We start from the raw sequence: 17,190 nt of genomic DNA, 5'->3' as shown, positions 1-17,190 counted from the left end.
TTATCAGGACTGCGGTATTATATTATGAAAAATCACTATATTATTTTTGAAGGCATGTAGATGAAAGTCCTTTTAAGGTAACACAGTCTAATTTTGTTAATTAAACATTGGGATTGTGTAGCGGACAATTAAGAGGTTGCTACTGTTAGTAAGCACTGAACGAGCCAATTAAGAGGCTGCTGGCTTCACTATTCTGTGTTCCTGGGGAGTATCTTTATACTTACCTTTAGGAAAGAACTTACTCTTTGAACTGTGAAACAAAAGGTTGAGTGCAGCATTTGAAGTGTGACTGACAGGAATTGAATGGTACACTGATTCATATTATTATAAAATAAAGATTTATATTGATTTAGATGCTATAATTCATCCTAAAAATGTTGAAAGATGTACTCAATATTAAATCACAGCATGCACATTGATAAAAATAAAACACTATCTAGTAACAGGAACTTGGAATTAACTGAACTAATCTGAATCTGCAATTTTGTATGCTGCATATGGAACAGTGGAACATTTGCACTGACAGCATCTTGAAAGATTTTAAGTGTCGGTTGCACATTTCTAATGCAAACATCAGTTCAGCTGGAACATTTAGAATTTTTTCCCTACTAATTGAGGTATTTTTGCTATGTTTGTTTGCTATGTTTGCAATGCAAGTTGTGGTTTCTTTCCTGGAATATACTATAAAAGTTTGAAAAGAGCATTTTTCAAATACTTGAGTCAACCTGGAGTTTTAGTGAAACTGTATTATCTAAAGGACATTGTACTGTCTTTTCCCAGGCCATATTGTTAGTTAAAAGCAAAGTCCTTGAATGCCTTATACACAATGAAAAGCAGTTTCTATCAGTGCACTTGAAGGAAAGGGACGCTCCATCTCACTTTCAGCACGCTTAAATCCCCAGGTGATCTAATACTACAAAATATTGGAACAAACTATTATTGTGTATATATATGCTAGATATATGATAAACCAAAATGCGCAAAAAACGTTTCTACCTTCATGCGAAACCACCTTTGTATTACTCCCTCACTGCATATATTTAAAACAAAGCATAAATAGTAACTAAAACTTTCGGAACTTGTTGAGTTTGGAAAATGAAAGAGATACGCAATGGATTCCCATGTTTTCTCACACGATTGTGATTAGATTTCCATTGTTATCCTGTACTTTCATGTTCGGTATCGTACATTTCACATGATTATAAAACCATTTTCGTATCCACGTTTGGATATATATATATATATATAGTCAATAATTTGTTCATAATTGTGAAATTAAACAATTAAAATAACTCCCCCCCTCCCCAAAAAGTAGGCATATGCTCACGGGTGCACAAGAGTGTGAGGTTGTTGATAGCTTTATTTTTTTTACTTAAATGCACCTCGGACATTAATATCCAGAGTGGGACCTTACATTCCACATCTGCTAATTGCATCCTGCCGTCAATGGCTTGCGGTATAACGTGGGTCAAAATTCCCACCGTAAAAAGTAAGGTGCTCTGCTTGCAATACCGCTGGGCAATTAATAAAAAAAATGCATACAGTCGCAAAGAGGGAAAGCTGACAAGTGCTATATGATAAATAAGTGCAAAATAAAAAATTAAAAGGCTTGCATCCAGCCCCCCCGCCCCCTGCACGACTCCCTTTAGTTTCCCAAGCTGTCTTTGGTGCGTTACAACATTTAAGTAAAAGACGCCGGGTTTGACGCAGGGAGATCTTGTGTTTTTTTCCAAGAGGCAATTTTAAGTACGTCATTAATATGGCGCCAAAAGATTTTGAAGTATGAGCTATTTCGTTGCTAGGTCTTGTAGTGTACGCCCGTGCCAAAAAAAGAGGGGAAAAAAATCGCCTTGTTTTCCGGAGGTAAATCTCCCAAAGTGAGTCTGCCTCCCGCGATCCGATCTTTTTTTTTTGAAAAAAAAATTTCCACATCCAAATTATCGGGAAGGGATCGTACTGCACACAAAAAAAAAACAAGGAGGGAAGATTTAAAAAAAAATAAGTAGCAAAAAAAAAAGCCACAAGATGCAGTTTGCAAAAAAAAAACCCACACCGGATCGGGGCGAGAGGATCAGAAACGCAACAGGACTGCATTAAAGTGATCTGAAAGGTGGGAGTGAGAGAGAGAAGCGGAGCTGCAAACTGTGTGTGTGTGTGAGAGAGAGAGAGAGAGCGCCCATTGCATTTCATTGGCAGCCATCTCAGCACTGTGTAACTGCATGTTTTTTTTAGAGAGAGAGGGAGGGGGGGAGAGAGAGAGAGATTTAAATGTATTAATGTGCATCGGATCGATGTGCGTTTCCTCCTGCGCCGCTTTTAACATATATCAGCACCATCGCATTCATATTACAACACCATCATCATCACCATCGTGGCCTGAGGACAGTCACCGCAATAAAAAAAGAGGCATATAAGATCCGAAGCTAAGCAAGCAAAAAAAAAAAAATTGCATGGTAATTATTATTGATCGTTTACAAGTAGCGAGCTGAGTAACTGTTTTGGGGGGAAATTTGATCTGCACCCCACGCGTGCAAAAATCCTTATTTTTCTTTTACTTTTTTGGGGACCAGAAGTGCAAGGCTCAACTTTTTTTTCTATTATGGATAATATTATATCGCTTGCCTGTGTATCAGTTACTGCAGTCCAAGACTCAAAAGAATTGTTTACATTTTTTGCACCCCAGCCTGTGAGCAGAGGGGTGCTGTTTGCTGTGTGTGTGTGTGTGTGTTTTTGAGAGGGGGTTGTGTACAGATGTAGATCTCACGGGTTGGAGAGTGGGGAGGGGAGGGAGAGGAGGGGAGGGAGGGGGGGGGGACGGAAGGAAAGATGTGCATTTATTTTTTACAAAATGCATCGTCTTTATTTAGTTGCATAATTTTGAATTTGCGTGATCCGTGGGGTGTTGGGACAACCGTTTGCAACGTAGGAGCTGTTTTTTTTTAAATAATACGTTTAATAAATGGTGTCTCTCTCTCTCTCTGTGTACATGTAGGTTCCTGAGTGCAAGCTGCGCTGCTGACTCTAGGGGGAGTGGCTCTTGTTTATCCCGAATTCGCTGCGCTCAGGTTCACCGGGGGAGGCGTGGCTCCTCAATATCACCCCCTTCCAGCAACAGCAACACCCACCGAGAGAAGAGGAGGGAGGGGGGTGCGGGGAGAAAGGCAAAAAAAAAAGTTGCTGAATTCTGCACGCAGGTATAACTTCAAGCACGTTTTAAAACTTCATCAACGCCGACTGCCCCCTTCTTTTTAACTGCCTGGATGCACAACTTTATGACAGATGCACACGTGTTGTTGCCTGATGTCGTGTGGCAATCACTTGACCTGTAACTGCATCACGCATTCAGTGAAAGCCCACAGATTGAGGAAGAGGAGGGCCCCTTGACTTAAACTAATTATCTCTGTGCTGGCACCTTTTTTTTTGGGGGGGGGGGGGGGGGGGATGGTCAAGTATAAAACTTTCATCATCTACATGTGCAAAGAATGCCAACATTAAAACACCAGCTGTAAACTTTTTTTGTGATAGCACTTAAATTCAGTGCAAAGCCAGACCCTGATTATTCACGTTCAAAACTAAATTGTACTCCAGGGGGAAAAAATATTCTCACGTTGCAATACAACTTGTTTATAAAGTATTATGCCCTTTTTTAATTGGAAGCGAAAGGTGAAATTTCTAACTTGCAAACATTTTTGTCAGGTAAAATGAACACATTTCACACCGTGCCACATCACAGGTGAAATTAGAAGTGATTGTAATCCTGGATTTAATTGAAACCTTTAATCTTAAAGATAAAAATACTTCGTATTCCATGCAGGCTGTGTCTGCAAATAATTTGGGTCTCAAACCAGTGAATGGAGTTTGTGAAGTTTCTTCTGTGTAGTCAAAGTAGTATGTTTTAAGATTTGTGTCAAAAATATTTTTTTACAAAGTTTATAAATGTGGGAGGGAAATATGACAGTTGTATTGTGGTTCCCCTCCCCCTTTCTTTGAGCATCTCTTGGCTTTGCATCACTTTGCACACTGGTGTTCTTGTGGTTTGTGTATTGTGTTCCTCCCTTGCTTCATTGCTTTGGTGAAGGGCAAAGACATTTTTTTAAAACTGTGATCACATGTGTGAGTTAAAAGGAAGTGGAAACTCTAGAGGTCAGTATTATGCCTAAAATGACTTCGAGGCGTGACATGAAAGTGGGGTTAACAATGAACTGTCTACAACAATCAGCTACAGTATCCTTTACTAAATCCTTTATTTGTTTATGAGCAGTGAGCTAAAAGGAGTCCTTGCAGTCCTTGTCTGTGTACTTGGTCGGTTTTGAAATGAATTGCAGTGGATTGATGGTGTGCAGATAATGCATGAAGTGACACGGTGGCATAATGTGCAGGAGTACTGAAGTGCAATAGCCAGATGCAATTTTGATGCCCTATGTAGATTTCCTGAACTAGTTATGTTGTGGGGAAATGTATTGGTATAGGCAAAAAAAAAGGCATTGAGGGCCCATTCCTGAAACAGGCAGAGAAGGTCCTTTGCTTATGTAAATAGAGGGCCTAACACCCATTTGTGACACCCTTCCATTGCCCAAATGCACTTGGCGTTGGGATGGCTATATTGAGGAAAATTTGGTCTACTTTGGCCTAACCAGTGGGACCTTTAGGGTACTGCAACAGGCTGTCACTGAAAAGACAAAGCTTTTAAAAAATAATGCCTGAATGTGGAGCTGGGTGGCGGGTTCCATATTCAAATCATGGGCCACTGTTGGCAGTAGCTCATCTTCTCACCTCTGATCGCGACCATGCTACCTTCTCCTGTAGCAACATCTCGACCTCACTGCCCGTGCGAGTGAATTTCTATCCCAGAGAATTGTTCCAGGGTGGTTTTTGCACACCTCCTAGTGGTGGGTTTTAGACTGATACTGTTGGGAGGCACAAAACATGTAGTCCACCTGTTCTTCTGTCCACTATTAATTTTGACCCGAGGGGATCAAGTTAGAAAGAAATGAAACAAAATGGGATCATTTACCCTCGAATAAAGATAAATCTTTGATTGATGTGAAAGCCAACAAATTAAACTTATACAACTGAGGAAGCAGATGGATTTTAAGCAAATCTTGCTTTCTATGTACCAACTTCAATGTCAATTCTATAATCGGTGGATGAATTGTGTACTGTCAGAGGAACCTGTAAATGGGATTATTCTAAAACTAAGTGCTAAAGCAGGTAGCTGAGTCTAATTGGAATAAATCTGTTATAATTTTGACCCCTATAATTAAGAACATATTTTGACAACATATTTGCAGTTTAATAAGTCCTTTTATGTGCAATGGCATCAAGACAGATAAAAAATTCTATAATGAGTGTAGCACAACTGCTCAGGCTTCTAAAAAGATTATTATTCGATGTGGGTAACTCTGGTAAGTTCACATTTATTGTTTATGCTTAGTGACGTTGAGAAGTTGGTGATAAGCCTTTTGTTTGAACCGCTGCTGTCATTGTGCTGTTTCCCCTAGAATGATATTAGGTAGGGAATTCCAGGGTATTAACCTAGAGACAGTGAAGGCAAGATGATATATTTCCAAGTTAAAAGGGTGCATGACATGGAGGGGAACTTGGACGTGGTAATAATACTCCAAAGATATTGTCCTGCTCTGTGGTGGAGCTTGCAGAGAAGGAAGTAATCCTGCTGAGTTTGTAGATTGCATCCTATAGATTGGCTGCAATATGTGCATAGGTGCCAGTGATTGAAAATGTGGATGCTGAGTCAGGGGAAGGGACACCGATCTGACAAACTGCTCTGTCCTGGATGGTGCCAAACTCCTTAAGCATTATTGCAGTTGCGCCCATCTGGGTGAGTGGTGACAATTCCATCACACTGTTGACTTGAGCCTTTTAGATGGCGTAGAAGGTTTGAGGGGATTAGAAGATGTTTCTTGCAGACTACCTAACCTCTGCACTCTTTTTAAAGCTACAGTGTTAATAAAGTTCGTTGTAGTTTCTGGTCAATGGTGACCCCCAAACCCCCCTCCCCCGAGAGGTTTATAATGTAGGACTCAGTGATGGTGATGCAGTTAAAGATCAAGGGGAGGTGGTTAGGCTTTTTTCTTGGAAATGGTCTTTGCCTGGCACTTGTGTGAATCTTACCTGTCACTTGCCAGCGCAAGTCTGAATGTTGTTTGTTTGAATGTTGTGTCATTGTTGGAGAAGTGTGAATGAAGCTGAATCATTGATAAATGCCTCATTCCTGATATTATGATGCCTTTGATGAAGCTTTTGAAGATGGTGTGACCTACAGTACTAATGAATAATTTTAGCAGCACAATTGGCATCGGACCATCTTCCTTTCATGTCATGTCTCTCTAGCCACCGCAGGGATTTTACCTTTGATCTGTATTGACCAGTTTTGCTCAAGCTCCTTGGTGCCATGTTCCGTCGAATACTTCCTCGTTGTACAGAGGTTACTATTAGTTTTTCTCTGGCAGTCAGCTCTTGTAGAAATGTTTCATTCAGGACTGTAATGAGGTCTGGAACCAAGTGGTTTTGGCAGAATCCAGACTGAGCATCATTGAGCAACTGGTGAGTAGGTGGCACTATTGATTACTTCATCCATCACTTTGTTGTTGATTGGTGAAGGCTGATAGGGCAGTAATTGGTTGGGTTATATTTATTCTTTTTTTGTAGGCTGGACATAGCTGGTTGATTTTCCACATTGTCAGGCACATGCCAATGTCTTAGCTGTACTAGAACAGCTTGGCGAGTTGAGCAGCTCTTGTGCTTAGGTCTTCAGCACTACTGTACATAGGAGGAGGTTGCAGCCACTGGAGGGCTTTTATTGCTCTTGACACCAGTTTTGTTATGGGTCTTTGTTGCCATGCTCAGTAGAATGCTCTCTTGATGTTCAGAGATTACTGTGAGCTCTCAGATTACAAAATAATGGACTCGTGTCAAAATGTGCATTTTGAGTATTTTTTTTAGTGTTCAATTAACATAAATCTTTTGTAAACTTAATTTCATGCATTCTTACCTCTGCTTACAAAGTTTCAAATGCTGGGAGGGGATGCATAATGTTCTTAATAATCTTTTTTCTTCCAAACTAATTCCTGAGTTAAAAAGACTCATATATAAACAGCGTAGACCTTGGATAAGCACTCTCATAAGAATCTGTCAGTTAGAAAATTCCACTAAAATTTAACTTGCTACATCGCCCCAACACTACTGTGCAAGAACAAAATTGAAACTTCAAATTGATTTGTATGTATCATGATACCACTGCAAGTTTTATTCTTTGAATTGCCTACAGGTGTGTTTTACCACATTAGTATATAAGAAATCTGTTGCTGTACAGCTAAATGTGCACTTGAAAGTTTCCAACAGACCACTAATCCCTTTAAGTTGTAGTACTTCAGGGAGGCAGTTTATAATGTGAATAACTTCATTGACAAAACTGAGCAGTGAGGAGTTCTCTTCCTCTTCCTGTCCAGTACTCCATGGTCAATTACACTATGAAACATATATTGCCTGTTCTCTACTGCAACAAAGTTTTCTTTGCTATGCCCCAACAGTGGGGAAGATATTCTCTGTATATTAAATGGAGCAAAATCATGCATATAGGTAGCTGCTTTAAGGTTTTGTTACACTTAAGACAGGAATGTTTTACCCTTTGTGATTTAAAGCCCAAATTCTTAGCGCCCATGCTCCCCCTCGCATCAGGATAACATTTCCATTGCATGATAACCATTCTTGTTGCCTACTTGAGCAAGATTGACAATTTCTGATTATCTCTATTTTGTGTCGTGGGCTCACATGCAAGCTAGTGGAAACTAGTTATGACTGCTGTAAACTCAACTCACTGAGAGATGTTACAGCCAGTAGAGAGAGGAGACTCAATTCAACAGTCCCAGCTGGAGTTGAATGCAGGTGCCACAGGTGGAAAAACATTGTGCAGCCCACTACACTACCCACTTTGCAAATTTTTAAAAGGTACTTAAGAAAAACAGAAACATCACAAATGTTCTTTCATGATTGCAAAATGAACATCCTAAAATCACTTATATTTGTGGTGCTTGGACTAGTACTTTTTATTCAGGTTTTGAATGAAGGCAATGTGGTAACATTTCTGTTCATGTTTAGATGTCTTAACACTCATGGAAGCATCTGGTTGGTTGAAAATGCAGTTACAATCCGCAATACAAGATGTAGCTACTGGGCAAATAATCTGGGAAAACAAACAAATTCTTTGAAAAGACCAGAAGATTGTATCACAAGGTGAGCATTCCTTCCTGGTTTCTTACTGTATCTGATTATTAACTGGAATTCTTACTCTTCAGCACCTGCGGAATGATTCCCTCATCTTACTGTTGAAGTATTCACTAGCTAGATCAATACCTCTGGAAGATTCTTTTTTCTTTATTCTTTCATGGGATGTTGGCATTGCTGGCAGGGCCAGCATTTGTTGCCTATCCTTAATTGCGCTTGAGCTGAGTGACTTGCTAAGCTATTTCTGAGGGCAGTTAAAAGTCAACCACATTGCTGTGAGTCTGGAGTCACATGTAGGCCAGACCAGGTAAGGATGGCAGATTCCCTTCCTTAAATGACAGTGAACCAGATGGGTTTTACGACTACTGATGATAGTTTTCATGGACACCGTTACTGAGACTAGCTTTATATATCACATTTATTAATTGAATTTAAATTTCACCAGCTGCCATGGTAGGATTTGAACCCTGTCCTCCAGAGCATTAGCCTAGGCCTCTGGATTACTAACCCAGTGAAATTGCACTATTAAACTTTGATTTCTTTCATTACCTCTATCCTTAAGTTTGTTGTCTTACTGTCCTTGTGGCCTCTTTGCAATGCTCACCAACCTTTTTTGGGATGCTGATGTGCCTTTTGACCCTGGTGGAAGGAGTTTATGTGAGGGTTCCCACAGAATGACCCTTCTGCCCTCAGTTCTGGGAGGTGTTTGGCTTTTACTTGGTTTCAGGCCATAACTGAGGTTGGCAGCACACTGTGCGTGGAATTGCTGTTCACTGTGTGAACCAGTGTTTTTCTGACCTAAAGCCCTGTGTGCTTTGTAGCAATGCTACACTGCACTCAAACTTTAAAACAATAAACTCTAAATAAAAGCAAAATATTGCAGATGTTGGAAATTTTAAATAAAAACAAAGTGCTGGAAAAACTCAGCCGTTCTGGCAGCATCTGTAGAGAGAGAAACAAGAGTTAACGTTTTGAGTCCAATATGACTCTTCCTCGGAACGCTAAGCGCTGTGTTACAAAGTCTACAAAGTTTATGTTTAAATTTAAGCTTTGATGAAATCTTATGTTTGGTAATTTTAACCCTAGCACATTGTATTAAATGAAAATGCATTCCTGACGCCATAATGAATGGATAATTAAACAGGTAAAAACCTGCAGTGTTGGTGCCATATCGCTTGTTAATCTACTCAATAGACATGTGTTCACTATAAACAACGTTCAGTGCATCAATCCAGCTGTGGAGTGCATAAATTGCAGGGTTGATGAGGAGAGGTTACTTTGTGATGATGTACTATGAAGTATTGTGGACAATATAAGGGAATGGAACAATTTTATAGGTGAGAAAGACAAAGCACCACAAAACAGAAGCAGCAGGTGAGGGGAGCAATTCATGCACACATTCACTTAAGTTTTTGCATGTCCTTGAGGGATGTATAGAGGAAGGTGTTCAGTTGAAGGAAAGTATTCGGGTAAGCAATGAAGGTCACTGTCATATCCATCACACTGATAGACATAGAAATGAATGTCAATTATTGTACGTTGCTATTTTGGAGTAAGAGTGTAGGAAGACCTGCTTATTAGAGCTGAGAAAGATTATATTACACAGATAGAATAAACTATACAAATAACAATCTCCTTTGCCGTCTTCAGCTTGCAAGTTTTTTTTACATTTTATATAGTTTATATACTGCAGTGCAGCATTTCCTTTTTCTCTAAAATTACATCTCAAGTGATACTTTTGTTACTTTTAGGCAGAAGACAATATTCAGGAGTCACTACTGTCCCAGTACTGGTGGTGGGCGCAAAGCAAATAAAACCTTTTACCCAGTAAGAGGACGTCAAAATGTAATCCTAGGGTGTTTGCTGATGCAGAGTCTGGGAGATACTGAAGTTTATGTAGATGACACGTGATTTGTGTGGTGTACGTACTGTGGCAATGATTTTCATTTGCATCCAGTTCAGGGCATCGTGTTTTGCTGTGAGACATGTACTGTCATTGCACAACACCAAGCATGGCAATGGCCACATACTCTTCCTGTGGCTCTTTCTGCAGAAAGACCATGAACTCAGCAGGAGCAATCTCGTATTGCAGGACCACCACACACACTTCTGGCACCCTGCACACTTCTTGAAGCACTTTGGAGGACATCAGTGAGTTTGCAAGAGTGAACACAGGATGATTCACTGCCTAAGAGTGAGGAAGGGAGAGGGGTAGTTGTTAATGTAGAACTGGATGTTGTTGTGCTTTGTCGAGTTGCTTTATAATTTTGATATCAGAGGGCCACTGATGAAACAGAGGATCTTTCAAAGGATTAATTGGTGAGCAACTTACTTGCTTCATTGGAGATGATGAAAACTGGATTAGATAGAGTTGTAAATTCCATTATTCCTATGGGCAGAGTTGTGTCTGTTGGTTGCAGTTGAGGAGTATACGGCATTACTGGCAACTGCAAGGAAGTGCAGGCATCTTACAAGAATTCTGGCTCAAACATACTGAGATCTGTTGGTCAAGATGTATTAGTGACTTGCTGTGGTACGCTTGTCAGTGTGCTAGAGATTCAGAGGCCTAATGCAGAACAAAAGCCTCTACTCACAGATATATGTGCTTTTGCCTCTGGTAGTGACATAAGTGGAAAGTATAAGAAGAGATAAATAATCCTTAAGTGACAGGAGGAGCGCCTCAAAAAATAGAGCCCCACACAGCCGGAGCCAGGCAACTATTGTGGCACAGAGGAAGGTTGTTTTTGATTTGCAACAAGTTGAAGTAGGCAGTATGTGGAATCGTAAACATCTTCTCATGATTCTTCCATACCCACTCCTTCCAGTACAGCATCACACTGAGCAGTACATGAGAAAGAATGTGGTGCATTTGTGTGTGGTGAGCAACAGGACAGCACAGCACACTTGCACTCTTGTTAATGACAGTAAATGTTGAATAGAGTGAAGTTTTCAGGCAGTGCTTGTTCAAAATACAATTTATGTGAAAATAAACTGAATTGTTTGGAAAATAAGAATAAACATCTGGCAGTTTTAAAGAAAGCTAGCAAATTTCCTGTGACATTGCTTACAGTGAGGCCAAGGATTTGCTGTTTTGCTTGCCTATAAAATAACAGTGAATAAACTTCAGAAGTGCTTCATTAGCTTTAAAGCACTTGAGGATGTCCCAAGGACAGGAAAATTGCAATATAAATGCAAGTTCTTTCTTGCTTTTATTTTTAACAACAGTTGGGATCTTTATGCTACAGTGGGAATAACATCAGGGCCATGATATGCAGTAAGTAAACAAATTGAATTATGGCTTTTATAATGAGACATTATGTGATTTTTACTGGTGCTTTGAGCATTGAACTACATTATTGTGTGTAAAGCGTAGATAAGTAGCCTTTTTGTATATGTTTCATTACCATGTGTATTTAATTTTCATCCTGCACCATTTGCAAAACTGGAGGATATATAACCAGATGCTATTAAAATGGACCAATTGGAGATTGGAATATGTTGCTTTGGAGTGCCTGGTAGGGCATACAGTTTAATTGCTCTGATGGCAGTCTTAGGCTTTGGTAGCATTTGGTAAAATTCTGGGGTTTGGTAGAACCAGGGAACGTTCCAAAGTTTTAGGAGAATTGGGGTTATGTCTGTTCATTTAAACACCAAATCTACTATCCTTTAATACACACTTAACGCATGTGCTAGCTACAATGCATAGAGCAAATTGAACACAGTGTGATTTGGCGGTTTCCGTGCCGCTGACGCCTGAAAGAATTGTTGTCCAGTCCTTTTAGTTGAAGATGCAGGTCACAGCTGCGGAATGGTTGGTGGAATTGTGTAAGCAGACATAAAACAAGCGAGGACAGCATTTAAAAATGTGGTTGACATGGAAGAACAGCTATTCTGATTTCACGCTGCCAGTGGTGAGCCTCATTGCTGGCTCTGTTTATAATGGCCATTCGTTATATTCCCTGCTCCATATTCAGTCCCGTTCACTTCAGTGGACCGAAATATCAAGCTGAGCTTATGACAGGTGGCCAGTGCAATACCGCCCGTTTAACACTACAGCCCGAGACAAGTTTCTGCTCCAAAATATATCAAATTAAAATTCTATTAATAAGAATGGAGAATGCAGGAAAGAAAGGAAAGTAAGCAGTTGTAAATCTATGTGCAAGTATGAAAGATAGTTAATATGATTGAAAAAAAGCCACAGACAAAAGTGATTCAGTGTTTCTTTTGAGTGTTGCAATGCATAAGGTGAAATCTTCGAGGCAATCTGAAGTTAACAGTTATTTATTGGAGGTGCCAAACAGGAGGAGAGATGAGACAAAATGAAAAGAGCCAAGGTGCTGAGCAGAAGTTAGGATAGAGTGAATGTGGCAATTAGAGATAGAAGTTATCGTTAGCAATGATAGTGGTTGAATTCTTAATGCATTTGCATGATGTTGCCATTCTAATGAAGATAGTGAGCTATTAAAAAGAACAGTTTAATTGTTAAAATACCAGAGGACTGTCATATGAATGCATTAAGAATTTGTCCACAGTTATCATCAATAAAAATTTTTGAGCTTAAGTGTTGGGCAGAGATGGTGATGAAGATGAAGTTGGAGATGTGACATTGATTCCAAAATATCAGGAGCAGTGACATAATGTATTTTGTCAAAAGATGGGAAAGAAAATAGGTTTTAAAGTCACTTAAGCCATTCTCATGCAATTCTTGCTGACTAGCTTGATAACATTGACAGGAATGCAAGGGAGCAGATTACATGACTATCATTTCAAATTGGGAATGGGGTGGAGATGTGGTAGGAAGAACAGCTAAAACAGGAAAAGAAAAATAACACACAGGAAAGAAAATGAACTAGGGTAAAATAAATAACAACGCAAATAGCGAAATAAAAAATTCTGGTGTATCATTAGTGCTGGAATGGCACTGTGGATTTACGAGACTTGGAATCTGGGGCAGGACTTGTTTACGCTGGGTTTCCATCCTTTAATGGTTGCACCATGGAGCGGATCCCCAACCTTCCTGGAATGTGTGTGTTGACACTGCTTGAAGCTTGTTGTAACCAGGTGTGGAAGTAGCTACAATTCATGACTTGGGCCCTGAATGTAGCAAGGCTAACTTGAAATAAGAGGTGTACCTGTTGCTGGCTCTGAATTTGAGTTGGAGCCTGGAGAATCTTTGAAGAGTGATTACATAATTCACAAGAGAGATTACGGAGCTTTTTTTTCCATTTGCAGCTGGAAGTAGCTGATCTCCTCTCTTCCAGCTTGTGAGCCAGTAACATGGCTGGGATATTTTTACCCTCAACTTTAGTAAGAGTTTCTAAGTTAAGCTATGGCATTGTTGGCATTTCCCGATGGAGGACAAGCGGTACAGGATGGATGAAGAAGAGGGAAACACACTATGAGGAAGATAGACCCGAAATATATTTAACTCGCCCCCACCCCCGCATTGAATTAACAGACAAGGTAGACTGTTAAGAAGATCTTAGAAGCTCTGTGTGAGAGAGCGTACTTCACTGAAAATGCTGTTAGGAAGCAGTGCCAACACCTGCATGAAAGTTTGCAACCACAATCATTTGCCTGGATATCTTTCTCAGTGCCTGCGAAAGTTACCAGTGCACTCGGTTTTTGGGGCACTGGCTTATTCTAAACAGTAGCAGGAGATCTGTATAACATCACACAGGTTGCCATTTAGATTTATATTTGTCAGGTAACTGGCACATATGTTTAGGGGAGATGGAGAATTCGTCCAGTTTGGCATGATAGCAATGTAAGAAGACATTCCAGTTCTGTCATGGTGCTGTGTTCCTCAAAGTGCATGGTGCAACAGGTGACATGCATATAGCATTGCAAACTCTCACAATTATCCCCCCCTCAACCTTATTAATTGTCCAAATCACTTGAAACTAGTTATAAAGAAGTAACCGCCCCCCCAACACACACACACACACACACACACACACACTCTAATGCTAATTGTTACTAGGTAGCATTCGTCCTCAGGAATTCTATTCTCCCCGAGCTCGTCACTGAAAATTGTCATTTGATTGGATGCCTTATGGGTGACAGAATGTAACGCATGATGCCTTAGATAATGACAAGTGGCAAGAACAGCAACTGAGGAGTGCTACAAGAAGACATATTCCTCTGTCAGAGTTATAATTTCATCTCAGGTTTCTGTCACTTCCTGACCTCGCAGGCCTATTGGGGCCTGAAAGGGGAACTTTTGTTGCCTTCATGGATTAGGAAGAGTTCAGCAATATGCTCCAAAACAAGTATTTCGCATAGTTGTTGCTTGATGTGCCCTGCCACCCACAGAGGCCTTTCTATAGAGATTCCTGGGAAGGTAACAATAGCTGCTTTGAAGGCGGAGGAGTTTGAAGTGGCTCCTCAGGAGGATCCTCACTTGGAGGACTCAGCAGAGAAATGACAATTACTTCAATGCAGTACATGACCTGAAATCAGGTAGCATCTCACATCTCCACTCTTACCTGAGATTGCAGGTATTTGCAATTCCCATAAGTACATGAGCACAAGATGAGTGCCTTCACTCTTGTATGTCGACATCTCCTTGAATGCATGACATAAATGCACCTTCTCCTTTATCGTAACCAATTCCAGAGTGATTAATAGCCATTATACTCCTTGTTCACACTGTGCTTGGCCCCTCTGAAGCACTGAGACACTTTATTACATTTAAGGGAAGTTGTTGTTGCTGCTGCTAAGTGATACTGTGGTCAATATCATGCGTGGTGCTGGGTCACCTCAGAGGTACAAAGGGCTTATGACACTGAGATGGTCCTCCTTTCATGCCAATTTGGTACTGGGAAGGACCAGTTTCACTTCTTGAACATCTGGACAGTCTGGTCCTGCCTCCCAAATGCTACTTTGCCACTTGCATGATACTTTGAGGGAGTAAGCCAGAAAGCTGTAATGTGCTGCTGTCCTGAGAAGTGGTGGCCTCATAAACATGTCACTATTGTACTGGCCCTGGATCTGATTTTCCACTAACCAGCAAAATAGCAGGTCTCATGACAGCTCTCGTGAGAAACTTGCTCTCTGGCTTTCAAGTGTCTGAGAGATGGCCTGCAGGTTTCTGTCTGTTGTCTCCCCTAATACAAGTCTTGGAATGAGTTGTAATTTCTTCCAGTTATGCATTGGAAAGATCAAAGCCATTCTCTTCAGAACCCACCACAATCTCAGTGCTACTGATTCCATCCCATCCATGGCTGTGGTCTCAGATTGAACCAGACCGTCTTCAGCCTCACTGCTGTATTTGGTATTGATCTGAACTTCCAACCCCATGTCCTGTGCATCACAAGGACTGACTATTTCAGCTGCATGACATTGCCTGTCTCCACCCTTCCCTCTGCCTTGACAGCTGCTGCCAAAACCCTCATCCTTGCCTTTGTCACCTTCAGACTCAACTATTCAAATTCTCTCCTGGTTGGCCTGTCGTCCTCATAACCTTCAGCCCATCCTAAACTCTGTTGCTTGTAACCTATTCTGCACCAAGTCTGCTCTCCCATCACCCATGCCCATGCTGACCTGCAGTCTCCTCAGTGTCTCAGTTTAAGATTCTCATCCTCATACTGATATCCCTTAATGATCTTCCTCCCTCCCTATCTCAATAGCCTCCTCCAACCTTCTCAAACTCCCCATTTTTCTGACGCTGGCCTTTTGTGCATCCCCTCTCCCTTCACTCCACCTTGTTGGCCGTGTCTCCAGCCATTGAGACTCCATACTTTGGGCTCCCTCCCCTAACCCTTTCCACCTTCCTCTCCTTTAAAACCCACACTTTGACTAATGTTTTGGTTATCCCTCTTAATATCTTTGACTTAGCATCAATTTTTGTTGATTAGGATTCTGTGAGGTGTCTTGGGACATTTATTTTGCTTTAAAGGTGCCAAATAAGTAAAGGTTGTCATTGTAAATCTCCAGAATTCACGTTCCTACTGACTGTGAACTCAGTTGTAGTATGAACCCTGTTTCAGTGTGGTGTTTTACATCTTTGAACATGTTCTCACCTCCCAAATCCATTTTCATCTTACCTGGAATTCCATGTTTGAATCCCACCAATCAGGTTTCCTACCACAGTACCGAAACAGCTCTTATCAAAGTCACAAATGACATCCTATCTGACTGTTACAAAGGCCAACTGTCCCTTCTTGTCCTTCTTGATCTGTCTGCAGCCTTTGACACAGTTAACTACACCATTCTTCTCCAGCACCTCCATTGTTCTCCAATTGGATGGGACTGCTCTCACTTGGTTCCATTCCTATCTATCTAATCATATCAAGAATATCACTTGTAATGGCTTCTCTTCCTGCACCCACACCATTAGCTTTGATTTATCCTTGGCCCCCTCCTATTCCTCATCAAATGCTGTTGTTTAGCAATATCATTGGAAAGTACATTATGCTGGTGACACCCAGTTTGATTTCACCTCTCGGCGACTCCATTGTTGCTAAATTATCAAACTGCCTATCTGATCCCCAGCACTGAATGAGCATTGGTGGCCATGCCTTCAGTTTCTTAAGACCTAATATCTGGAATTCCCTCCCTCCACTTCTCCACCTCTCTATCTTGTTTTTCTCCTTTAAGACATTCCTTAAAAATGTACCTCTTTGACCAGGCTTTTGGTCATCTGACCTCAAAGGTAGTTTAGTGTCAAATTTAGTTTTATAATGCTCCCATGAAGCACCTCATGATGTTTTATTATGTTAAATATAAGTTGTTCTTCTAATGCTAACACAAAGCTGTTATTCTGGTAACATCTTGCAGATGTTGAAATTGATGGAGATTGTTTGTAATTATTGCAGATCTCCGGATGGATAATGAAATAATGAAACGGAGGAAGTTCTCCACCAGCAGTGAGGACTCAGACACCACTGACAGTAAGAACCTCAATTGGTGGACTTTTGGGCAACAGAGTGAATGGTTACAGAA

The 17,190-nt window shown here is 40.7% G+C and overlaps 1 protein-coding gene across 4 annotated transcripts in view; it reads left to right on the top strand.

The window, feature by feature from the left end:
• The first annotated feature begins 1,738 nt into the window (after nt 1-1,738).
• The window catches only part of jade2 (jade family PHD finger 2), a 150,967-nt gene continuing 135,515 nt past the window's right edge, over nt 1,739-17,190 (top strand). For 3 of the 4 annotated variants that reach the window (XR_013577818.1, XM_078550976.1, XM_078550974.1), the window contains exons 1-4: nt 1,739-2,110; nt 2,993-3,194; nt 8,119-8,253; nt 17,064-17,138. Coding sequence is in view for 3 of the 4 variants with exons in the window: in XM_078550976.1 (XP_078407102.1) it covers nt 17,072-17,138 (67 nt within the window). In the remaining variant the exon portion in view is untranslated. Of the gene's footprint in view, nt 2,111-2,241; nt 2,454-2,992; nt 3,195-8,118; nt 8,254-17,063; nt 17,139-17,190 lie in introns of those variants that run through there. The other variant, XM_078550975.1, reaches the window with a different exon arrangement.

Source organism: Cetorhinus maximus, chromosome 10 (assembly GCF_964194155.1).
Source record: "Cetorhinus maximus chromosome 10, sCetMax3.hap1.1, whole genome shotgun sequence".
Classification (NCBI taxonomy): Eukaryota; Metazoa; Chordata; class Chondrichthyes; order Lamniformes; family Cetorhinidae; genus Cetorhinus; species Cetorhinus maximus.
Note: the sequence above shows the minus strand (reverse complement) of the source record. Positions and strands in the feature narration are given on the sequence as shown.